This window comes from Leptonotus elevatus, chromosome 19 (assembly GCF_054856555.1).
Source record: "Leptonotus elevatus isolate MCC_2025b chromosome 19, RoL_Lele_1.0, whole genome shotgun sequence".
Classification (NCBI taxonomy): Eukaryota; Metazoa; Chordata; class Actinopteri; order Syngnathiformes; family Syngnathidae; genus Leptonotus; species Leptonotus elevatus.
Window position 1 is genome coordinate 14,565,493 of NC_141257.1, and position 26,283 is coordinate 14,591,775.

The 26,283-nt window shown below is 36.7% G+C and overlaps 1 protein-coding gene across 9 annotated transcripts in view; it reads right to left on the reverse strand.

Annotated features, from left to right (window-relative positions):
- Positions 1 to 26,283, reverse strand: part of epb41a (erythrocyte membrane protein band 4.1a) — a 60,347-nt gene that overhangs the window by 3,316 nt on the left and 30,748 nt on the right. Inside the window, exons 12-21 of one of the 9 annotated variants that reach the window (XM_086062354.1) lie at positions 24,649 to 24,896; positions 24,275 to 24,349; positions 23,263 to 23,310; positions 21,530 to 21,592; positions 21,354 to 21,401; positions 17,835 to 18,005; positions 4,804 to 4,932; positions 4,022 to 4,123; positions 2,977 to 3,057; positions 2,521 to 2,640 (exon numbers count right to left, since the gene is read on the reverse strand). In XM_086062354.1, coding sequence (XP_085918480.1) covers positions 2,542 to 2,640; positions 2,977 to 3,057; positions 4,022 to 4,123; positions 4,804 to 4,932; positions 17,835 to 18,005; positions 21,354 to 21,401; positions 21,530 to 21,592; positions 23,263 to 23,310; positions 24,275 to 24,349; positions 24,649 to 24,896 — 1,064 coding nt within the window. In that variant the 3' untranslated portion in view covers positions 2,521 to 2,541. Of the gene's footprint in view, positions 1 to 2,520; positions 2,641 to 2,976; positions 3,058 to 4,021; positions 4,139 to 4,803; positions 4,933 to 17,834; positions 18,006 to 21,353; positions 21,402 to 21,529; positions 21,593 to 23,262; positions 23,311 to 24,274; positions 24,350 to 24,648; positions 24,897 to 26,283 lie in introns of all 9 variants that reach the window. The other 8 variants (XM_086062353.1, XM_086062356.1, XM_086062355.1 and 5 more) reach the window with 8 other exon arrangements.

Sequence of the window (26,283 nt, forward strand, 5' to 3'; positions counted from 1 at the left end):
CGTCACATGATTCTACTGTGACACAAAACAGCCATTACACACGTTTAATGTGTAAAAAATGGGCAATGTTTTTTTTCCTATGTTTATCACCATCACATATTCACATTACCCATTCTGCTCACTCATTGTAATTAGAGCGTTCTCATTTAGCTTGCTTGCTGGCTTTTATTGTTACTGCATTGGCTCATTAGAGGCCCATTTAGTGTTTAACTACTTGAGTGAAATGTAATCCGAGGGTCCCTGGTAGAGCAACATTTTCATGTTTGCAAATGGGAGAAATTGTGGAGCCGCAGCAAAACAATGGATTTAATTAGACATCACAGTCAAGTGCATCAAGTTCAATTTGCACACTATTTTGGCAGAGCAACCTGACCTTGTTAGATGTTGACTGAGTTGTAGCATAAAGTGAAAGCAGTAAACAATGAGGCTCTGCTTTTAATTGAAAAATTCAACTCTGGCTCCACGCAAGCCAAACTGCATTATGGGATATAAATGTTTTACGGATGTGGAAATGACAGGTTATGCAAGTTTAGAAAAAAATATACATGCCTGAACGATTTTGAAAGATAATCTAATTGTGATCACTGCCATATTGTGATTGAAATTTAATATGTGATTACATTTTCCAGGGTCCTCTTCCAATGCATCTTTTTAACACAAGCAATAAATGATTCTGTATTACAATTAAAGCATAATTTTTTTAATAGTTTTATAAGTTAGGCTTTTACTAAAATAAAATAAAATAACCTGTGAATTATTATAAAAGAAGTGCATTAATCTACTTCAGTTACAATTCTTAATGTACTTAACACTTAGAGTTGCAGTCTTTTAAACATTCACAAAATTCTACCAAATGTGACAGAAGTCATAAATCAGATTAAGTGAATGTTTAATGACATCCCTGTTGGACTTTACTTCAAAACTAAGTACACAACAAAAATAATTACACATTTCATATTTAAATACAAGACATACTTTGTTTTAGAAAAGTTACCAGTGCTATTGCTAAAGTGAATGGGAAATCCTATTGACGAGCTAGCAGACATTAGCATTGTGTTCCAAGAGAGATATTCATTCAAATAATGAATATTCACATTCGAACACAGGTAATATAATAACAGTCACAGCCATATATTCTTAATAATTTCTGAAAAACTAGTGATATTAATGAACATCAATTGCAACTTTCTTCTTCTACTCTTTTAGCTCCGTAAATCCACACTGCCCCTCAGAGGCCAAAGGACGCACAGCAGAAACATATTTTTTTTATTGCAACTATTTGAAATATATTATTATTTTGCTTCTTAACAATTCATTTAGTAGTTGTTCTTTTATTGTTATATTTGATTAATAAATAATTATTAAGATTTGAAATAAATGAATAACCATGTTTATTAAACATTATTTTAATATCAGTCAAAAAATAATCTGGATTTTTAATTTATCACTTGAGAGCCCAAAAAAAAAAAAAATCAGTGTGCCACTTTAACCATGAAATGTAAATGAAGCCTTGAAGGCAGGCAATATTCTGAAGAGCCCAAGTGCCTGAAGACAGCTATGCAAAGGTTTAGGCAGGATGTAATAGAGAATAGAGATAGTGAATTCAAGAAAAAGGAATGTAACATAATCAGTAAAGGGAAACAATAAAGACAATATGGACTGGTAGTGTGTCACGCAACACCTCTGAGCAGGGGCGTGCAGTGACCTTGGAGGGGCAGGTGCTCAAAGTAAAAAAAACGGGCACATGATAATGAAATTCTGACTCAGAGGTACAAATTCCGACATTTTCTGTGTACCTTAAACGCATCAGTAGTTGTAGCAGATGGGGGAGATGACCATTTGTTTTACCGGAGATTTCTGCCATGGCGAAAGTGGATGGGAAGGATCTTGGTCATTATTAAACTGAGGGGAATGTGTCCCGCGCGTCCTCAGTGCACTTTATGACCTTGGCTATTGTTTCATGTGAATGAGACGGAGCGACCAATTTACAAACCGGCAGGCGCAGCGGCGAGCGACCTGGCTTCGAATGTCTTCAAATAAGAGCGCGTCTCATAGTATGACGTCATCCTCGAGGATCTCGTGACCAAAGATATCGTAATAATAATGTAACCAACACACCCCTACCCCCCCTGCACGTGCTTGCCTCTGAGGTACCATCCAGATGATACCGAAACGTGGTTGAATGTGGACACACCATGAAACACACATATGGTACATAATTGACTTTGATAGAGATTGCTCTATTCAGTGTTGTTTTTTTGTTACATAAACGCAGAATTCTGTGGTGTTTACGGTTTAGTTAAACTTTACTCCAAACATACTGACACATGTTCCTCTATTCTTGGTCTAGATTGAAATCAAACAAGAGATCAACTTTTCAGCTTTTAAAATTGGCCTCATTGTTCCAGTACGTTTGAAAGAGAGTTTATGTTGCACTTGTGGCTCATTTTGTGCGATGCTATAAACTTGAACGTGATCCAACACTGTACCCGGCAAACTGATAATAAGCGGGATACAAACCTTCCAATGGATGAGCTTGTCTTACTCAGGGGAAATTTCTGTTTCCTGGTGGACAACCACTTTGGTGACAGACATATCTGGATGTTGTTCTTTTGCTTCTTTTATAGCCTGAGCCAAAGCCTGAACAAATGAAACACAACAAGCATAGCAGGCTTGTTCAGTAGAGCTTGATAAATGGCTTTAACAGCTTGTGCAACAACAGATTTACTTTAAACTGAGAATTCTTACTTTAATCTCCAAATTCTGACTTTAAATCAGAATTCTGTGATTAAAGTCAGAATTCTGACTTGTAAAATGAGAATTCTGAGAATAAAGTGAGAATTCTCACTTTGAAGTCAGAATTTTGAAATTTAAGTCAGAATTCGGAGAATAAAGTCAGAATCCTGCAAACTTTTTTTTTCTCATTTCACTGGTCATAATCCGCCTCCGTATTAAAGTGAACAAAGCACCATTTACCTTGTCATGATCAATTTCAGTATCTCCAGTAATCACAATCCTTTTCTCAATGCGAGTTTCGGATATTCCCCCTTTCACCGTCTGCAAGAGGACAGAGGGGGGAATTTTTTTTAAAAACACACCCATTATTTGAGCAATAGTCCAGAATTAAACCAACGGAATGAGATTTTCATTCCGGCAGAACTAATTGGTGTTTAACATATAATGGTGTAAATTGAAGGATGAATGCATTAAATGGTGTATCATTTGGAGTTTGAGCAAAATTGATTCAAATAGACCTCAAATTTAAATAACATTACAACACATTTACTGTTTGTTTCCACCCTTTTATCTTCTATAAAAATGACAAAAACATTGTTTTTAAAACGATTCCCTCCCTATGTGTGTTTTTATTTAATTTATTTATTTATTTTGCTACACTTCAAAAAGAAGAAAAAAGATTTGGCATCATCCTGACTCACATTCAAGCAGAAAAGGAACGCCCAAGTACTTTTGTTCCACCTTAGTGTGTGTTTCAATGTCATGATAGTTGGAGATGATTGCTGTGTTGTTACTTTGTGTTTTGTTCAATTGCCGTTGGTGTTGATAGGACTCTCCAGCCCGCACACTGAGCTGCTTTTTTCAACAAAGGACTGTGAGTTGAATGGTCTGTGACTCGTGTCACCGATACGGCCTACAGTATACAGTGGTTCATGAATGCTTATTAAAGAGCATCATTGTTCCAAATGCCAGGTAAACTGGAAAGAGAGAGAGCAATTTTGTTGTTTGATCATATCAGTGGTCAAGACCAAAAGAAGGAATGCACAAGTACAGATGATAAAACAATATAATAGATAACAGATTTTAGCATACAAGTAATCTTGCCATGTGGCCTCGTCATGCTATATATTAGTGGTTTATCATGCTATATATCAGTCTTATCTGTGCTGACAAGTTGACTGTATTTGGATGAACACAGTTACTATTTCCACCCCCAATATGCAGCTGCAATCACAGCTTTCAAGCGAATGAATTGTATTGATCAGTACTGATCGTTGAGGCAGACCTTGGTGATCTGGGTCGTGGTAGTGGTGCTGATGGTCTCGGAGGTGATGGTCTGGGCACTAAGCAGCACTCCCGAGTCCCGTTCTGCCAAGGTGTCCACCGGCTGTGGGAGAGACACCTTTTCAGTGTTAAACCTCAAATTAACAATTTACATCAATTAAAAAAGATATTATTGCGAGAGTGCTGAAAGCATTCAGCTAGTGTAGCAGAGATTTGAGCAGTAAACACGAGGCGATGGTTCAAATCCCACTTTAGACAGATTGCACTTCCGGCATGATTTTGATTCATTTATCTTTCAACTACAATTAATACTTTGTAATTTTCACAAAACTTATCTTTCAATTTCCTTCATTAGCATTCAGCTATCAGCATTCATCTTAGCATTCAGCTTTTAGCATTCAGCTTTCAGCATTCCCACACAAATTCCGCAGTTATTATTATTATTATCATTATTATTATTATCATTAATAATAATGATACAATATTTACCTATTATTATTATTATTTTATTTATTTATTTATTTTCAGTTTGTAGAAGTAGAGCTGTTTTGTACAATGAACAAAGCCAATTTGTACAATTTACAGCATCTTGTAAACAAGGAAACAAAGATGGAATAATTTGTGCACTATGACAGGATATTTTTGAGATTCTAAGGGCTCTTTTGTGATGTCACAACATCTCATGCAAACATAGCAACAAAATAAGTACATGCATATATGTTTTGGCTGCATATATTCATAAAATAAAATGTTTTTCACCCCCAAGCTCGGAATGCCTCTTACCTGGGCTGCCTCGTATGTAATTGTCTTCGTCTCAGTGTGAACCAAGGGGATGTCCTTGAAGGCCACAGTTCCTCGAAGAGAGTTGGTGACGTCTGAGATGGTGATTGTCTGAGTCTTCAGCACCGGAGACTACAAAAAGCAAACACAGTCAGAGACAAGCTCACTGAGAAATTGAACAAAACAGGTTACAGATTTGGACACATTCGCAGCCATACAAAGCTTTTTAATAGATGTCATGAAGCTATTGCAATTCATGCAACAACTAAAAAACCTTCTACTCTAAGAATTGTGAAACAGAGTTTTAATGATCATGAGTCTCAATTACTGTCATAACCATGGATGATGTATTAAATCCCGGACTATGAAATCCAACAAAATAAAATGTAATCCCTCATGATTTATCACAAGTGGTAGGAAGTCAGGGTCCAAAACAAGACATCAAAAAAGCATTTTTGTTCTTTTCTTCAGACATAATATATTTCACCTTCTTGTCAGCATTAGTCAAGTCACAAAAAAACATTGCAGGTAAACAATTGGACAAGACTGTTTTAAAATTTGGTTTCAGTCTCTAGCAGTCTTGGGTTGGGACCTGCCATCATTTGGTTATTGTCTTTATTGGGATGATAGAGCAGATTCATGAAACATTAGTCCTTGTTTGGAAATTATTGAAACAGGTCCCAAAATCCAAACGAAAACATTAAAATCCTTACTTTTTTTCTCTCTCCAAGCCTTTGAGTCTTTATGACAGTTGTCTTTAATAGGCATGCAAATAGCTTCTTTTGTTGTGAAATTAAAGCATTAACTATAGGTACAATATATACCTTTACTTTACAGCCCTGGAATGTTGATACTCTGCCTGAGTAGCAATTATATCGAGTTGGAGATATTGACTGTCGGCAGCGCAATAAAAACCCTAAAGTGATCGGCAACATAAGGGAGGCAGTGCATGCATAAGGAGGCCTCTAAATTACTGTGAGTTATAACACCTGTCAGTTCAGTCAATATCACAAGCGTTTGCTTAAAGGGCCAGTCAGCTCAGTGAAAGCATTTGAAAGATTGGGACTTCAATAGTAAAAACATAGCACATCCAGATTTGAAAACAAGGTGGCTTATTATTTCTTTGGTGCTTTGCATGCAACACATTGCTGGAAAGTGGAAGGATGGTTTGATGCCATACAAAATGGTGCATACAATTCTATAAGAATAATAAGTAGTGACTTCACGTTGGAAAACAGTTATTTAGAGCTAGGGATGGGCATGATTAATGAATTGACAGATTTTTAAAAAAATATGTTCTTACACAAAAGCGGTACATGTTGCAAAAAGAAAAATGGACATCAGACAGCTGTCTTAAGCTACGTTCACACTACAGGGTATGATGACCAATTCAGATTTTTTTCTTAAATCTGATCTTTTTATTCACTGTTCACATTACAACAACAAATGTGACATCTAATGTGAACGCAACGGGCCCGTGATGCTACACCCAGTACAACGTCACGTTACAGTGTTTACGGAGTTAACCCGACTCGCAACGTTTTTCCGCCGGCCAAGCGACTTTTATCAGTGTCATATGCAAATTTGGCTGAGCCAACGCATGCTACAGATTGGTGGACTGGTGAACTTGTTTCGCGGACGTGTTAGGAGTTCGATTCATGTGTCTTGTTGGCATACATTATGCAAATTCAGCTTGACCTCCTCATTTCATTGAGAAGTCTACCGAAGATGATGTCACGTCATCGCCGTTCGTGATGAACCGTCTGCAGGGCTGAATTTCTACTATCGCCACACATGTCAACTTCATGCTTCATGTTTCAAGTGTGATTACATTTAAGACAAATAACAATTTAACACTGTTAGCCAAAACAGCTTTATATATATTCACAGAAGTGTCAGTAGTCTCCCTTCCAAGCATTCTCTCCCGCCCTCGCAGAGTGCATATCAGGCTTTTGATAACGTTTGAATCGTATGCGTGCGGATGAGCGTTCACAGTGCAGAGGCATTGCATACATATCCGATTTATATCTACATACGAAAGAGGCCCAGGTGGGGTGTGAAAAGATTAGAATTGTACCGTTCACACTGCATGAAAAAAATCTGATACTTGTGAAAAAAAATCGGAATTGAGCTGCAGTGTGAACGCAGCCCTAGAGAACTATGCTAGGTAAGCTAGCTCATCACGGGGGTCCTGTACAGCAAACGGGCCATTCAACTGAATTGTGTTAAACATGAATAGAATGTGTTTTTATAAAACTGAAAATTTTATTGTTTTAATATGCTGCCATTGTGTAGCGCTGGTATGGAAAAAAATTAACACCAAACAAGAACCTCTGATGCTCATTTGAGAACCATGCCCATTTTTTTTTATGTGCATCACCTGGTTAAAGTTCACATTAGTGGTGGAAAAAGTTTGAAATTATTTATCTTGATCTATTTTTTTAATATGCAAATTGCAAAACCTGACATTTGAACAGGGGTGTGTAGACTTTTTATTGCCTCTTATTTATACAGAAAGGCAAATGCACATAATTTTAGTTTTTCAACTAAATCACTAATCACCCCATGCTTGATTGATAAATGTTCCATTAAATGACCATCCCTAGTTTGAGAAAACATGTTTAACAATGTATTTTTTTTTTAAATGAGACATTTCCAAAGACAATAAACAACGTATTAACTCATTCAAACCCAAAAACATATAAATAAATTTTTAATACTTTGTCATGCACTCCCAAAAACATGTTTAGACGTTTTTATGTTTATTATGCTAGGGCATACAGAAGGCTTTGATACAGCTTCTGACATGAATAGGTCGCTTAAAGTAATGGTAGTTATTACCCCCCCAAAACGGCCAGCAGGTGGCAACAGTGTATAAGAGATCAGCCAGGGCCATGTTGCAAAAAAGCTATTTTTCCCAGTGTTTTCAACAGGTGTGTGAATAATGATGAAACTATTCTAATGCCAATTGCTGCAAAACGGAAACAGATACAATTATACTTTTTTCCTGATGAAAGAAGAGACTTTCATAAAACAGCCGGCAGCAAAGGGGGTTGCTTCAGTGAAGATTGCTGGGCGTAAATGAGTTAATAATAACACAATGTAAATGTCTGATACACTGTCCAACCAGATGCCACGGTTATTTTTTTTTTTTACACTTTTCTTTTTTTTCTTCAGGTAACACACATGCAACACACACCAAGTTTACAACAAAACCCTTTTGCATAGCTTAACTGTCCAACGCACTCTACTCCTGTGTCTTTTCCTTTTTTGTTGTTGACGATTTTCACAACAAAGTGTTCATTGGGTTGCAAAAAAATGCTGCACATAATAAAACCTTCAATTTAACATCGAACAATTTGATCATAACACAATGAGCTGTGCAACAGAGACAAGTCTACTTTATCTTTAGTCTAAATCTGCTTTAACTCTTAGCCCCAAAATATTTGCATCTTTTATCAGCCAGCTAAATAAAACCGGATAAACTGAAACCATCAGCTGAAATTTATAACTGGTCCCAAGTTCAGTAGAAATAGCAATTCATTCTACTTTGTATGGAACAAGTATTGGGCCACTTAGACTGTTTCCGTCTCATTGTCACATGTTTAAAATCAGGCCTTTTGCATACATGTTGTGAAATAAAGGCTTGGTGAAGAGCATCCGGAATTGGAGCACAATTTTGGAAGCTTCTGTTGGAACAAATCAGTTTAGTGTCCTTTTGAGTGATGAATCACATTTCTCTACTTGGCAGTCTGATGGATGAGTTGAGGGTTGGTGAATGCCAAGAGGACATTACCTGCCAGTCTACATTGTGCCAACTTTAAAGTCTGCCGCAGGAGGGATAATGTTCAGCTTGGCCACGACCTCTTGTTCGTTATTGATTGTTCAGCTTCCCAAGAAATTTTAGACTATACTGTGCCTTGTGGGAATAATTTTGGTAAAGCCTTATTCAGTTACAGCATGATAATAGATCAGAGCACAAAGTAAGGTCCATAAAGACATGCTTAGAATAACTTGAGATCCCTTACCTCTTGCCCAACAATGATCTTTAACTCCAAAATTGTTCTTTTGGATAAATGGCAACGGGGTATATGGCACGGAGGAGGAGGGACTTCCGACTTCCTGGTTTTCACACATCAGCTTTGTTTCCTGTTTGCGACGTGTGGGCCGTGTCTCAGTTCTTGCGCTTCCGCCTTTGTGCCTCTCAGTTGCGCGTTCCCGTCGACGAGTGTGAGTGTGTAGTGTGTCAGTCTCAGTTGTCCGAAGCATATCAGAGTGTTGAGACGGAGCGCGCAGTTGGGGGGCGAGTGTTGGAACACGGCCATCAATGGCCGGAAACGACGCTGATGTGTGAAACCCGGAAGTCCGTGGCATCTACCCCATACTTCAAAATCTTGTAGAATGCCTGTTCTGATATACGGTAGATCAAAGGGGAGCCCAATTCCATTGATAATAGGGTGTCAAAAACCTCTATCAGTGTGCAATTTGTATGGGCCCAATACTTTTGTCCATACGCTCTAAAAACAGTTGGGTCAAAAATAACCAAAATTGGGTCAAAAAGGGATTGATCCAATGTTTTGGTTTACTTATTTAAAACAAAAAGTAGTTTCAAATAAATAACCTAACAAACAACTCAATTGTTTAACAAAACAACTAATTTTGGGTTGACTGGCCCAACTTTTTGGGTTCTGCATGAAAAACAAAAATTTGGGTAAAAAATAACCCAAATTGCATGAAAAAGGGACCGGGCCATTGTTTTTTGGAGACTGACCTAACTTTGTTGGGTTCTGCATGAAGAACAAAAATTTGGGTAAAAAATATCCCAAATTGCATGAAAAAGGGACCGGTCCAATGTTTTGGTTTATTTATTTACTTTGTAAACCAAAAAGTTCTAAGGTCTAATGAATAACCCACCAAACAACCTTTTTTTTAGACCGACCCAACTTTTTGGGTCGCATGTAAACTAAAAAGTTAGATCAAAAGAGTAACACAAAACCCAAGCATTTGGGTTGGTCCCTTTTTGACCCAATTTGGGTTATTTTTGATCCAACTGTTTTTAGAGTGTACTGTATTATTGTGTTAATAGACATGAGCAAACATTCAATGAACAACCAGGTTACAACCATGACTACAGTATTCCCTTACAACTACATTCAAAGTTATTCATACCTGCGCCTTTTCAGTTCAATTTGCTGTAATTGTCATGGTTCATTCAGCTGAGCAACAAAAGTTTGAGTCCAAAACTTCACTTGTTGAGGGAGAATATGTATACCGGTAATATAAAGTATTGCAGACTGGCAAACAAGGTGAGTCAAAATATTTAACTGTCATGCAGGCAACATTATATATTGTCTATGGCAAATACAAAAATGTCCTTGGTTGTGACAGTGTGTCATTATCATGATAGCACACAATTATTGTCAATTCGTAACGGTCATGGCACCGTCTCATTATTAGTGCAACAACTCCTCCAAGAATGTGTTGTTGTAAAATAAAGCATACATGCCCCATGCTGTTCTCCTCTGAAAGGTTTTTGTCTCTGATCTCAACACTATTCTGGAAACTACCATTCAAGGCTTTATGGAACCAATATGAATCATTTGTAAAATATTTAAAATAAGAATGCTGGGTTACAGTCCTGAGAAATTCATCATGTCCAGTGATTGTTTGTTGTGGAGCATATGACCTTGATTGTCTGCTTCAACTTGGTCCAACGTGAATAAGAGGATCATGCACGTCATTAAACTAGTTTTATTTACTATAATTAAAAAAAGACACTTGAAATGGTACACAAAACTCCAGCAGTAAAAACCATTAATTTTGTTATTTTCATCTGCAATGATTCAATGGTAAACTGATTAAACATCAGGCCAGGGTCACCAACTCCGGTCCTTAACTGCCCCTTATCCTGTTTCCCTCCTCCAACACAGCCAATTCAAATGATCAGGATTCTTATCAGGCTTCTGCAGCGCTTGCTAATGAGTTAATCATTTAAATCAGGTGTGTTGAAGGAGGGAAAATATCTAAAACAGAGGTCACCAACTCAGGTTCTTGAGAGCCCCTAACCAGCCTAATTTAGATGTTCAATCAAACTTTATAAGAAATCAAAAAAATAAAGTTTGATTGCGCTTTGAATAACTGCAATTCCATTGTTATTGGAGGGATTTGTTAGAGTGATGTGTTAAAAGTTGTTGGAAAATTTAAAAATATATATTACATGAAACAACTAATACTGTAACTGAAAGGGAATTTATAGAGTTTTTAAAAAATGGTTTGATTGTATTAAGTTATCATTAAATGAAAAAAAAAAAACTAACTTTATGGTGTTTGGTGGTATGCAGCTCAACTGTGATATAAAACTTAATTAAAATGGTATTGAAATTGATCGAGTGATTGAAACAAAGTTTTTGGGAGTGATTATTGATCATAAACTGGGTTGTAAGCCACAGACAGAATATGGTACACTAAATGGAAATTAGTTAAATCAGTGGCTATTCTTTATCAAGTAAATTATTTCCTAAATAAGAAAGGCCTTCATATATTATAATCTTCTCTTGTTTACCTCACGTTATATTGTGTTTAAGTTTGGGGAAATGTATATAAAACAAATATAGATCCAGTTATTCAAATTACAGGAAAAAAAGTGATTGGAATAATGAGATGCAGAGAATCATTACCTAAAAACATTTCTAGTATCTGCCATTTTAAAATTCATGTATATTGTGTATTTGAAAACACTGGAAATGTTTTCTCGTGTAGTAAACAATAGCCTAGCTGTTTGGATTCACATTTTCTTTAAATTAAGAGAAGGAAACTATAACTTAGGGGTTTATTTGTGCTTGAAGCATGTAAAGTGAGAACCTACGTAAAATATAGATGTGTGTCAGTTTCGGGTGTAAAATTGTAGAATGGACTTGATGATGACTTGATTGAAGCCTTCGTAGCGTTCCTCAAGAAACAACATGCGATCGGGAGAGTCACCCTCCCCCACATCGTGCTCTTGTCATTCACCAGATACATTCAAGAGTTTTGATCGTCTCTTTAGGAACGCTACCGAGGCTTACCTTGCTTTTTTTTTATAGATGTTTCACATTGCTCGGCAGAGAGCCTGCCGCCATTCTACGTCGCTACGTACTGAATGTGTTGCGACTTAAATAACAATGGCGGCATATGTCCAAATAAAGTTTCTACAAAATGTATTAAACTGGAAATTACTTTTGAAAAATGAATCTCATAGTTATGTTAGTAACAACCCAAAAAATAATATAGAGCAAACTTGTCATGACATTCCTTTTAATATATTGACTTGGATTAACTTAATTCAATTGTGTGTTACCACTTGAAGCAATTCAATGAAGTTGGTTCAATAATTCTCTTTTTAGAGTGATGTATGGAACTGAAATAAAACATTCAGTCATGTTTCCCTCATCCAACACAACTGATTACAAGGACCATCTTATCTGCATCAGAATTAGGTGTGCTGGAGTAGGGTAAACATCTAAAACATGCAGGAAAGGGGCCTTCTAGGACTGGAGTTGGGGACACCTGTACTAGATCATATATTTTTGAATTTTGTATTTTCAAACTGAATTTATCTTCATGATTGCTGTTAGTGCCTGATTGGCTCTAAGATGAGGGTTTTGGCTTTAAAGCAGTTGATTCAATTGGCAGATTCAATTATGTCGAAATACATTGATGTTTTACAAGGCAGTCTTAACCAACAAATATGCCGGAGCGCAAATAATAATAAAAATTACATTTCTACTAATGATTATGTAAAGTGTAGACATCAAGTATGCACAATGTAGCACTTAACAGATCACCCAATGAAGATGTTTTAAAAGCCAATCCGGGTTTGCTGGCAGGAGGACCAATAGAAAAATGCTAACAGAGAAGAGAAACCTCATCCATGCATGGTTATAGATCAAAATTAAACTTTGACTTGACACAGCAGGATGACTGAGGTAGAGTGATGAAAACAGCAATTGAATGTACAAGCCTTTGACTTGCTGAGGGCATCTTCTAAATTGGACAAATTGAGCGTATGATGAATTTGTGTTTCAAATAAAAGCCAACCACAGCACGGTCAGAGCCATTGCAAGCAGGCCTGACAGGAAGAAGGACATCCGAGAGTGCCTGTAGTGTGTGTGGAGCCTGGATGGGCTGACCTCACCAGAGCTGTCCAAGCGCCTGGCCTCATCTGGCATCCTGATAGCCACCTCTAAAGTGTGGCCACAGGCTTGCTCTTCCTCATCTTCCTCCTCCTCTTCCTCGTCCTCATCTACCCATTGTACCTCACTGTCCTCGTCGTCCAGCAGAAAACCATGCCTGAACAGCGGCGATTCCCCTGGCGTCGGGGACAAGCTACATGCTCTTACCTTTGGTCCAAACAGTGACTGCCTCCCTCTCTGTGCTCAGCAGGGGAAGACCAGGAAAGACAAATCACAATGAACAGACATGTGGAAGATGCTCAGCTCACAGGAGGAGATAGGAAGGGGATGAAGGGAAAAAAAGGAAATTGACCAATAAGACATTGGAGGACAGGTATGGCAGTATTGCTAGAGGTTGGTTTCTCTATTATGATTTAGACAGCTGTTGTCATGTAATATTTCCTTACTGTGAGAAATTAGAAAAACACTGCAGTATATGGACAAACATTTTTGAACAGCTTCCACTATCCTGGAAAGACTTTGTCGATGTGGTGTTAAGTCTGTTGTCTATTCATCTAAACGTCAAGTTTGTATGGTGGACAATCTCAATCCGAGTCCATTTTTAAGTTTTTCCTTGCCCTCATGCGGTTCGATTGGGGGGATGTTGTTGATATTTGTCAACTGAGGGCATGTGAAGTCCTTTGACACTCTTGTGTGATTAAGAGCTATATAAATAAACGTGACTTGACTTAAGCTTTGGAGCTATGGAAGAGGATTGGGGCCAGTGAGAAAGAAAAAAAAGGTTGGCAGGATTCTGACTTTATTCTCACAATTCTGACTTTAAAGTCAGAATTCCGAGAATAAAGTCAGAATTCTCAAAGTGAGAATTCTGACTATAATCTCAGAATTCTGACTTTAAAGTGAGAATTCTCACTTTAATCTCAGTATTGACTTTAAAGTGACAATTCTCACTTTAATCTCAGTATTCTGACTTTAAAGTGACAATTCTCTCTTTTTTTTTTTATACTTTAATTAAATTTTTTATTATCAGGAAATCTCAATTTAAAGTCAGAACTCTGACTTGAATCTAAAAGGAAATCCTGCCAGTTGAGTGGAAGCACCTAAGCCTAACTGTGGCAGATTTTTTTAACTTTCTGGACCTGAATTTCCCATCTCTGGATATACACTCTAAAATCAGTTGGGTCAAAAATAACCCAATTTGGGTCCAAATGAGACCAAGAAAGTTGGGTCAAATTGACCCATGTTATGGGTCTATTTGACCCAACTTTCTTGGTCATTTTGTACAAAACAGCCCCCCAAAATTGGGTTATTTTGTACAACTCAATCCAGAAAGTTGGGTCAAATTGAGTAGCAGGTTGGTCCCTTTATGACCCACTAAAAAAATAATCCAAATCCAATCCAAAAAGTTGGGTCGGTGCCTTTTTGACTCATACAGTTTTTTTTTTTGTGTTTTTTTACCAAACTGATTTTAGTGTAGATTTGTACAAAGCAACCCCGCGAAAATTGAACAAAGCAACCCAGAAAGTAGCGGGTCAGTCCCGTTTTGACACCGCGTCCCCCCACCTACCCATAAAAAAAGTGGTTAGTTTTTTGTGCTTAATGAAGAACCCAAAAGGTTGGGTCGGTCACTTTTTGACCCATATTGGGTTATTTTTGACCCAACTGTTTTTAGAGTCTGTACTCCAACTTTTTGGGTTGCTTTGTACAAAACGACCCAATTCTTGGGGGGTTGTTTTGTATATATGACCCAGAAAACTGGGTCAAATTGACCCAATTATCGGGTCTGTCTCATTTTGACCCAAAGTGGTTATTTTTTGACCCAACTACTATTAGAGTGTACTACACATCTTAGGCTACTCAAGGTTCAACTACATATTTCTTCCATAAGTTAATTATGATTCATTTCCTGGTTTGGTATCTAGCATGTCAGAAAATAGGCAAAATGTTAACATTGTTTTCTAAAGTAAAAGCAGATGTTTGCAATTTCTTATTTTGATTAAACACAATCATGGTTGTTAATAATTGTACACGATCGAATGGAGGATTGCATAAAAATACTACCTTCACCAGGAGTATTTACCATGTGATACAGTGGCAAAGATTTCTCATTTTTATCTTGCGTGTCATCATAATTGCCCACAGTCTGCAATAATATAAAACTGATCAGAGTTTGGCTTCAGGCACTGTGAAAAAAAGTCCCACTATAAGAGAATTTTTTATTAGAGTGGGCAATTTTTATACTGTTAGTGCAGATAATATTGGCTTTCATTATAAAAAGTAGGTAGTTAAATACTGTATGTGCTAAAAGAGGTATACTGCTGCATTTCCTCATAAAGTAGTTTCATTTTAATTTAACACAACTTTAAAGAAGAACAGGCATCCATTTGAGATAAACTATTGTAATGGCCTTGAACCTAGGCAGGCTGAAGTTCAGTAAACTCCCAGTTAAATGGGCACAACATAATTTGGAGTGAACACGAGGCTACTGAAACACTAATTGCCAGAAAATAACAGTTTCCACATAATGTATTATCTTGAATACTCTTAGGGATCTCATTTACAGCTGCCAGTTAGACTCCACACTTTCATCAATTTGAGACAGTTTTGTTGAGCAACTGAGTTCACATGGGTCTTTTAGGTGCATGTTTTTGTTAATTAATTAATTGTATTAGACTACAGAGATTATAATCCTTTCAAGGGAAACCCAATTTATCACTCTATTTTTTATTTAACGCTCCACACACAGCGAACCAGATCACACACATCTGACAGATGAGCTACTACCATCCCATGTGGCAACAATGGCATTTATGAACAGGGTAATTACAGTTACCAGCATTTTTTCCCCCAATGACGGACTAAGCACCAAGTAGTAAAGTTGAGTGAAGGTCAATATTTGAGATAGTACAGAATGAGGAAGAGCTCTTTAAATTTACCGAACCCGGCATACCTTTGACATTCTTGACAATTGAAATGTTTTTACAAAACAGAAACTTAAATTTAATTTAATAAAAATTTTTGGGGGGAGGGGGACAAAAGACGTAGGGCTGCTCGATTATTGAAAAAATAATAATCACGATTATTTTGGCAATAATTAAAATCACGATTATTAAAACAATTATTTATTTTTGGTACAAAACAAGAAAATGTTTAGGCATTTTAAAAAATTAAGTCCAATAAAAAAAATTTTTAAACACTATAATTATGTAAATTCCTTTTGGACCAAACATAATTTATAATAATATATATTTAACTTGAAGTTGCAGTAGGACAATCATTTATTTTTTGGTACAAAACAAGAAAATGTTTAAACGTAAAAAAACAAATAAAAAATATTAAAACAAATAAAACACAATAATTATGTATGTTCCTTTTGGAACAAACATAATTTATAATACTATATATTTATAACAATATTTATTCATTTAGGCAAAAACTTGAAGTTGGGAGTGCAGCTTGTGCACTGTGCAGTCGGACGATCTTTTATTTTTTTGGTACAAAACAAAATTTTTAAGCATTTAAAAATATTAAGACCAATTTTTTTTTTTTTTATGGAAATACTATAATTATGTAAGCTCCTTTTGGACCAAACTGAATTTATAATAATATATATATATTTATTTATGTTGGCAAAAACTTGAAGTTGCAGTAGGACAATAATTTTTTTGGGGGGTACAAAACAAGAAAAATGTTTAAACGTTAAAAAAATTAATATATATGTATTAAAACAAATACAATTCTTTGAATCACTATAATTATGCAAGTTCCTTTTGGATGAAATGACGTATAAATTTAAACAACTCAAAAATTTGTATTAATAATATTTTTTTACAATTATGCTGATTTTGTAATTGTGGAGTGTAATAATTGAAATTGTAATTTTATTTCAATTAATTAGCACCACAATAGACATAAAAAGACAATGAGAGACAGTAAGGAAGGATAGAATGAGACAGATAACAGATGAGGGGAGGAAAGTTCTAGTTCTTATCTATTGGTCTGTCGATTTTCCCCATTGTTCTTTTTGCCCTTCGAACTCCAACCAGGCTCAAAACATGCAACGAGACTCATCAGGGTTAACGCACTCATGCGGCTCATTGCTTGATGAAGCAAGATGACACATTCTGCAGCAGCCAGGGAGAGCAAAGCCAGCGCAAGAATATTAAAACGTTAAGATCCAAGACCATCCAGGTTTTTCCCAATATTGTAATTTATAATCTTTTGTTTTGCCTTGCGTCCCGCTTCTGCGTCAAACGCTTTGCCTTTACACACATTCTGACCACATACTCCTCTGGCACGAAGCATACTGAATTATTTAGTTTAGCTTGCAAGCGCAGTGTGGAGATGTTAAAGATGGGATGTCATTCTTGCCAGTAAGCTATGGCCTCAGATTGCCATGCTGGGCTTGGCTGTGTTGACCTTTTGCTGCCTGGGCCAAAGACAACGGAAGTGCAATGCACCTTTTCCTCAGATGCAGCACACGGCTACTTTGTATGTAGCTGGTGTGATACAACTGTGCACATTATCGCATCAGCAAAAAAAAATAAAAAATCAACAAGACTATAGCCCCCTTCTGACTGCTGTTACTCATGCAGAAGCAAAAATGACAGAAGCCAACAGCGCCATCAAGTGGAGCAGTTAAAAAAAATCTGCCAACTCAATCATGATCAACCGTTTGATTCTTTGCTAAGGCACCCTTAACATGCCTACATGCAAGTGTGTAAATAATATTTTCAACATTTCAAATACAAATTGTACACTACAAGTAGAGTGATGGAAGTGATTATCACTTATAGCATACAATAATGCCAAATGTAAATGACATACACTCAGGTGGCATTATCTATCCATAAGAGGACTCACCGCTGGTTGCAGCTGGCCGTTGACGCTTGCTGTGCGGAAAGGCGAGTTGGTGGAAAGACGCTTGTCCCACTCACTGGGTCGAGGCTCAGGTACGGACTCCATGAAACTCCTCTTCAACTCACTGATACTTGTGTGGTGACGCATGATCTCCGTCTGGGTCTTATCCACGTCCTTCAAGAAGAGCGGACATGTTAGAATAGGTCACGGAAAGGAGAAATCAGAAAAAAAAAACACAAAAGGAAAATTAACTCATTCAATCCCAAAAATGTATGAATACGTTTTTTTATGCTAGAGCATACAGAAGGCTTTGATGCAGCTTCTAACCTGAAGAGGTCGCTTAAAGCAATGGTCCTTATTACAAAAAACGGCCAGCAGGTGGCAGCAGAGTATAAGAGATCAACCAGGGCCATGCTCTTTTTGCCAGTGTTTTCAACAGGTTTGTGAATAATTATGAAACTTAGCTATATTCTAATGCCAATTGCTGCAAAACGGAAACACAAATACAAATATACTTTTTTTTCCAGATGAAAGAAGAGACTCTAATCTTTCTTTTGGGAGGTTCCATGTTTTTATAGCAATAGAACACAATATTCTGTTGGTCTCGCAAAATCTGTCAAAATCCAACAAAACAGCCGGGAGTGAAGGGGGTTGCTTCAGTGAAAATGGCTGGGAGTGAATGAGTTAATGACATAAAATCATTATAGTAACATATTGAATCACAATCCTGGTTCAAATCAACCAGGTTTCATGCAAAATAAATGTAAATGTGCATCCTGCATGGTGTACAGTAAAACGCCCAAATGTGTATATTGTGCATTATTCCAATACATGCAATTGTAGAAGGTGATTGCTCTTTTGCCAAAATAAATATAAAGTACCAAAATGTTCCTGTTCTTTTGCAACCTGAGACAAAGGGCTTGTAACGAGGCTATCTATTTCCGACAACCTACTGAGTGGATGGATGGGCACTAGACTAAATTAAGAGAAGTCATCATGTGTCTCCTGTCATCCAAATTGGATTGAAATCTAATTATCTTGTAATTTTAAGTTATGTTATGGTAAGAGCCAATACAAAATAGCAGCTAATGACCACAGGAAACATTTAAGTGATGTATGCTTCATTAACGCTCAGCAAGCATGACAAGTTCCACCAAGCAGAAATGCACACTCACCGGCCAAAATATTATGACCATTTGCACACTTGATGACATCAAATATAAGAGCAATGTTCACTTTTGACTGAAAGACTCAGACAAGTATTCATTTAAACAGCGTTAAGAGCAGAAGTACAATGACACAAGCAAACAGCATGTGAGTGTTAAAGCAAATGTAGAAACAAAAGGCCAAAAAGTAGCCATGGTTCTTAAATAATGTGCACAATGAATGAACAACAGTGTCCTAAGGTTATTCACTGACATATACGCTGTATGACTGGGGAGCAGACCACATTTAATTATCTAGTTCCCTTAAGGAAGATTGTCAGAACAGAAGGCCAATTATGTCATTTAGCACATCATAATTAAACTTGCAAAACATTTTGTACACTGCTGTAGTCTAATGAGTTCAACACAGAAACATTCTGTTTATTTGTATTGATTAAAGGATAAACTTCCATTAGAACAAGAACTACTTCCCGCTTTCACATCTACGAATCATGTGAAACGTTGTCCTACTATCCACTACGGTCGCCACTCGCCAGTCAGATATTTCCAAGGTTACAATGCGTAACTGGCACAGCTTCCAAAAGCTGTTGGGAGTCGGACAGAGCAAAATAGTTTGGATAATGGTGAGTGCATTGATTGTTTAGCGCTGTTGAACTGTCCACCAAGATAGCATTTAGCATTAGCGATTGTCGGCGCATGTCGGCTGTCTTTCTGTTGATGTCGATTGAGTAGCTAATAAAGTTGGTTAAATGTTTTGCATATTTCATTTTCAAGGAAATTGCAGCGTCCCAGTTTTTTATTTGAAAATCTGGTCACCCTAGCTAACACGGCACTTCCTGTTAGCGCTCTTATTTGAAATCTCTTCACACCACTTCCAGTGCAGCAGACTGATGCTAAAGTTATGATTGCGGGGATTTCCAAGGATGCTTTGTTGTAGTCAACACTTGTGACTGACTGTGTTATGACCTTTTAATGTATTTATCTTTTAATTGTAATATAGCTGCAGTGATGTTGTTTTTAGTCATGTATTAAATTATTGCTACTTTTGGTATTACATTATTGCGACTTAGTGACACTTAAGTACACTCTAAAAAGAGAATTGTTGAACCAATTTAAGATTACATATCGAATTGAAGTTAATTAAACTTAATATATTATTTTGGATTAACTTAATTCAATATATTAACTCATTCACTCCTAGCCATTTTCACTGAAGCAACCCCCTTCGCGCCCGGCTGTTTTACTGGATTTTAACTGATTATGCAAGGCCTAGAGAATATTGTGTTCTATTGCTATAAAAACATGGACCCTACCAAAAGAAAGATTAATCTCTTCTTTCATCAGGAAAAAAGGTATATCTTTATCGGTTTGTGTTTTGCAGCAATTTGCATTAGAATATAGCTAAGTTTAATTATTATTCACAAATCTGTTTAAAACACTGCGAAAAAGAGCTTGTTGAAACATAGCCCTGGTTGGTCTCTTATACTCTGCTTCCACCTGCTGGCCGTTTTTGTAATAACTACCATTGCTTTAAGCGACCTTTTCAGGTCAGAGGCTGTATCAAAGCCTCTATGTATGCTCTAGCATTTTAAAAAACAAACAAAAAAGATCTAAATACATTCTTGGGACCATGGCAAAATATAAAATAGAACATTTTTATATGTTTTTGGGAGCAAATGAGTTAAGTTTAATGAACTCATAATTTAACTTAATATATTCACTTTGCATTAACTTAATTCAATTGTGTGTTACCAATTGAACCAATTTTATTAAGTTGGTCAACAATTCAACTTGTAATCTTAAATTGGTTCAACATAGCAAAGGTGCAGTCAGTGATATATAATACAATATAAAAGCGTACTAGTTCAACTTATTGCATTAGTAGTACATTTGTGCAAGGTGATAAAAGATTTACAGTATGTGGCGGACACTTTGTTTGCTGATTTCAAACAGATTCGTGGGCTGGCAAAAATTTAAGTATGAGTCGCTATTCCGAAGAGCACATATAGAAACCTGGTCTACTGGGAAAATTGCCCAGTTGCACAGATTAACCACTCTGGGCCTCACAATTAATATAATTGAGAGACTAAATGTACATGTGCGAGGTTTCTTGGCAGGTCAAATTCATGGTTCTTCTAGTATATAAACCAAATATAATTTAACCCTTAAATTGTTTGAAGCATAATTCTAAAACACTTCATCTTTGTATTGTTTGTTGCAACACGAGAGTTGCAGGCCCAGTGTAACCTTGCCAAAACTAATGTAGCATAAGAAAACACACCCAGTCATACTGAACTGTAGTTCATGAAAACAATACATGAAAGTGACAATGTCAAAGAGAAGTGAAGTTACTTGCATCAGAGTCAGAGAGGAAAATGGTGCATGCCAAGCCTTTAGGGTTTAGCTGAAAACAATACAACGAATAAAGAGAAACAGAAGAGTCAAAGGGAAAAAAAAGATCTACAGAAATATGAAGCAGGCAGAGAAACATGAAGACAACATTCAAAAAACAGAAGTGAAGAACATACAAACCTCCAACATTAAATTGCTATGTCTGATATAAATAGTTTCACCCTCAAGTTTCTTAGCCCGTTTCTGTAGAAAACACAGAACATCTATTGATATTTGCTTTGCAGTCATTCACAACATTGAATATTGCATTTGCCTTGCAATGGAATCCAATGAGAAGCACCAGCCAGGGCAAAAATCATGAACCATGAAAAATAAAAGGTTGCAGTGTGTGATGCGGGCACATTCAGAACAAAGGTACCGTAAATGTCCATACACAGACTCAAGTTGCGTGTATGAACGAACCAAGCAGAGACCCACAACAGTGGTGGAAGTGAGATCAACAAACACGATTTGCATGCAAAGCCTGCTGAAGTGCATCAGAATTTCAGACTGGGCTACTGTCACCATTAATCAAAGTAGTCTTACGTTTTTATAAAGCAAGGTTTGTCGAAACTGAGAAAAAAAACTACGGAAGAGGATTAGGGCCAGTGAAGTGGAGGAAAAAAAGGTTGGCAGGATTTTCATTTTATTCTAGAGCTATGAATTGTGGGGGGGGCGTCAGAAAATCTGAATTATGAGAATAAAATCAGAATTCTCACTTCAAAGTGTGAATTCTGACTTTAACCACAGAATTCTCACTTTGAAAATTCTGTGAATAAAGCCAGCATTCTCACTTTAAAGTCATAATTCTGACTTTAATCACAGAATTAAGTGGGAATTATGTTGAAAATTCCTTGATTATGAGAATTCTCACTTTAAAGTGAGAATTCTGAGATTAAAGTCAGAATAGAATAAAGTGAGAATTCTGAGAATAAAGTCAGAATTGTCACTTTGAGAATTCTGAGAATAAAGTCAGAATTGTCACTTTGAGAATTCTGACTTTAATCTCAGAATTCTCACTTTAAAGTAAAAATTCTCATAATGAAGGAATTTTCAACATAATTCTCACTTAATTCTGTGATCTGTAATCTGACATTAAAGTGAGAATTCTGAGACTAAAGTCAGAATTGTCACTTTCAGAATTCTGCCAACCTTTTTCCCCTCTTCACTGGCCCTAATCCTCTTTCGTAAAAAAACAAATTGTAAAAAGTAGTGTTGTTACTGTAGCCCCTCATCACAAAAGTATCTCAAAGTGTCCAACAGGCCCACTGTTGTTGACCAAGATTGACCACATGTCCTGGCAAAATTAAACTTTTCTCAAAGCCCGAATTCCTGACAACACTGATACACAAGGTGTGTTGACTGACATTAAACCGTTCAGTGGAAGCGTGGAGGAGAGCATGATTGTGTGCAAGTTGCGCAACAATGAACTTTATACAACACATGTTGCAGCAGCATAGATCACAACTAGCGTCAAGTTTTTGGCCGATCTCAGCAGTCATTTCCTATAGTTGAAGCAGATGTGGCTTACATATATAATGTAGGTCTATTCAACAAAATGCAAAACTGAAATCATAATCAAATCATTATGTTAAATATTTGTTTGATTTAAACTGAAACATCAATTAATTAATTACTGTTTATTGCTTTGAGGCAATGGGAAAAATAAGAAATAAGAAGGCAAAATCCATCATTTCACATAAAACAACTGCAAGCAGTGAAAATATTTGAAAATGGAGTCCTCTATAGCGCATGGACGTAATATAAAAGAAAAAAGGCAGCTAAACAGTTTTGTTGTGAAAATAAATAAAATAAAATGGGGAAGTGGGTGGTGCAAGCAAAAAAAAAAAAACGAGTTAGCAATGCATGCTAACCTTCCTCACTCGCATCATCTCCATCTTTGTTTTGTCCTGAGGAGAATGCTGCTCTCCCATCAAAGAGAGAAAAAGGTTATGTTTGTGTTATAGTTCTGCGTCTGAAATCATTTGTTAAAGTGAAAAGCGTACATGCACAAATTCAAGTCTTTCAAGTGATCTAACAAAAAAAAAAGTGAGACTCCGATTTAAATTGCATGATGTATTAGTCAGCAAAGGTGTCAATTTAGGAATGTTATATGCTGCATACCAGGGGTCACCATGCAACGTGGTGCCTGTGGGCCTGTATTGCTAATCTGAAATAATAATAATAAATGCCACTAACATCTGCACTATATTTAACGTATCTTTTTAAAAACGTAATTATTTTGGTGTAAATTTATAAACGCCAATATTTTCTAATTATAATTTAGTACTGCATAGCTCAAAGGTCAGTACTGTAGTGCACAACTAAGCCATAGCGTTCGTGGAGACGAGCTAGCTAGCTAGCTAGCCAACAACGATGAGAAGATTTACCCCCAAATCATTTCAGCAAATTTGTCATTTCAAGAGTGTGTATGAAACTAATAAGTGTTTAAAAAAAAAAAAAATTGGTGACCCCTGCTGAATATTAAGGAAATAACTACATTAAGTAATTAAAAAATGTGAAAATTATTTGACAAAACTAGAAAGGGCTTTGTTATATTACAGACAAATCAATTGTACATTAAAATCCCAGCATATTAGACTTTTCTTTTATCTACACCATTTTTAACGCAAAGGATGTATGAAGTAAGTTTTAGTTTGTCATTATTTTGTGAAAATATTATGCATTATACTGCATAATATTGGTGGTCAGGTTTTACAACATTAGGTAACCAAGATAGTATTATAGTTCAACTTAACTGTTAAATCTGTACAACCAGAATAAGAAATAGACTGAAGAAGTTTAAATTAATACCACTCTAATACTTTGAATGAAGAGGTCGCTAACGTATTTCATTTGGTCGGATCATGCATTCCGTAAACAAACCTGGGTCTTTTTCTCTCGTTCCCCATTGGTGGCGGTGACAGAGGGGGAATGTCTCCGTTCTCTCCTGGCCAATGTCTAGTAGCGCAGACACAGCTCACACACATCAAGATTGAGCCCATGCACAACTTGTGAACTCAAACTTTTCATAAATATATTTTTAGTTACCCTGTGAATAAAAAGCTAATGCTGTATGTTTCCCTCTGTATGCTCTCCAAATACTACAATGATAGTTAATGAGAGCATGCTGGACCGTTTTTAAGATTTTTTTCTAGATACCATTTATATTGTTCATATAATGTGTGCTACTGTGTGTTGTAGCCCCTCTCTGTAAATAATAACACAAATAAAAAGCCTGACTTCACAATGCACAATACCTTAATTTCTGGAGTGGACTCTGGTCTGGGGCTCTGGGTTTTGGTGGAATCGCTTTTGCGACTATGGCCCTTGAGCTCTGTTTTCCTGTCTGCAGAGCGCTGAAACTTGGGTGTGGAGCTGCTGCTGCGGTTGGCAAGATGAAGGGTGTGCAACAGCGGCGATGGCGTGTTCTCACCGGGAGACAGCGGTGACATTATGGGTGCGCTGACTGGGCGGCTTGATTTGTTGTCTGGAGTGGACGCCATGGCTTGAGTAAACATAGAAGGGAAACATTCAAGAGAAGTAAAAATCGGCAAAGTGTTTAGACCACAGGTGTTCAAAGCTTTGCCAACATTTTTCTGACTTCTGTTCAAAACTAACCATTAAAATGATAACCAAATCCAGGGGCAATTGTGATGTAATGATGCAATGATATCAAAATTATTAGGATTCCCAAACAGAACATACTAACATGAGTGTCACACTGTTACTGATGATAAATATTAAAATAAACGGAATGTGAGCGTTACATACACAGTAATCATCAAATTTAAAAATTACACGTTTTTCGTACCGTTGTTTCCCAATACTATTAGAGTGTGTAAAAGGGTGAATAAGATTTGCACTTTGTAGGTTGTCACTTTATGAGGTTGAGGGGGCCCTCCCACATCAAATATGGCGGACAAGCTCACAGCCAGAAAAGTACTCCAAGTGGATTCTATGTATAGATGTCTACGCTTAAATAACAATTGCTTCTTTTATTGGTAGTTTCAAGATTATACTCTCACATGGAGAGTCTCCATGTTGTATATGTCTACTCTTTCACTTCATTGTCTTCTCAATTAAACACAGAACCAACATCAAGTTTTGTTAATATTAGACCAGCTGTTGGTGAGCTAAATTGTGGTGCTAACTAAGCTAGCGTAGCTTCACAATTCACACAGCCAGCTACCTAGCTAAACTGTAGAGCTAACCTAGCTAGTAGCTTAGCTTCACAGACAGTTCAAACTTCCCACAGTTAGTTTACCTGCATCTGACAGACGGCAGTAAACGTTGTGTCTCTTATATTCAAGTTTCAAGCCTTGAGTGTTGCTACTGTTTTTTTTCCTGGTTAAATGAGAAGGAACATTCTTGAATCCAAATGTAGCTTATTCTTCTTTTGGTGACATTTGCTCATGGAGTCAGCCTCATACCTTGTCCTGGCCACGGCATAATGGTGGCCATCATTACCAGTTTTGCCAAATTGGTGGAAGGCACAAGTTCACAACCCGATATAATCGTAACTTTTCTTAAAAAACATCCAAATTTCAAATGTAAACAGAATGATTTATCTAGTCATGGAGTTCAAGCCAAAGTCAAGTTGAGTCTAATGAATGCCAAGTCAAAGCCAATTAAATCGAGATTAAGTTTTTGCCAAGTCGCAAGTCATAAAATTATAACTTAAGTCGACACGAAATTTATATGACTCCAGTTCCCCTCCTCTGGTTTGTATGGTTCTGGGGAACAGATGATGCTACTATGCTAAAATTACTGGTGTGCATAAAGTTATTTAAAACCTAAAGCTAGTGGTGACCTGTGACCTTTGCACAGTCTTGTACATGGACTTTGTGCATATAATAATGCGATTAAGACCAATTTTCAATAAGGTGTCTCTG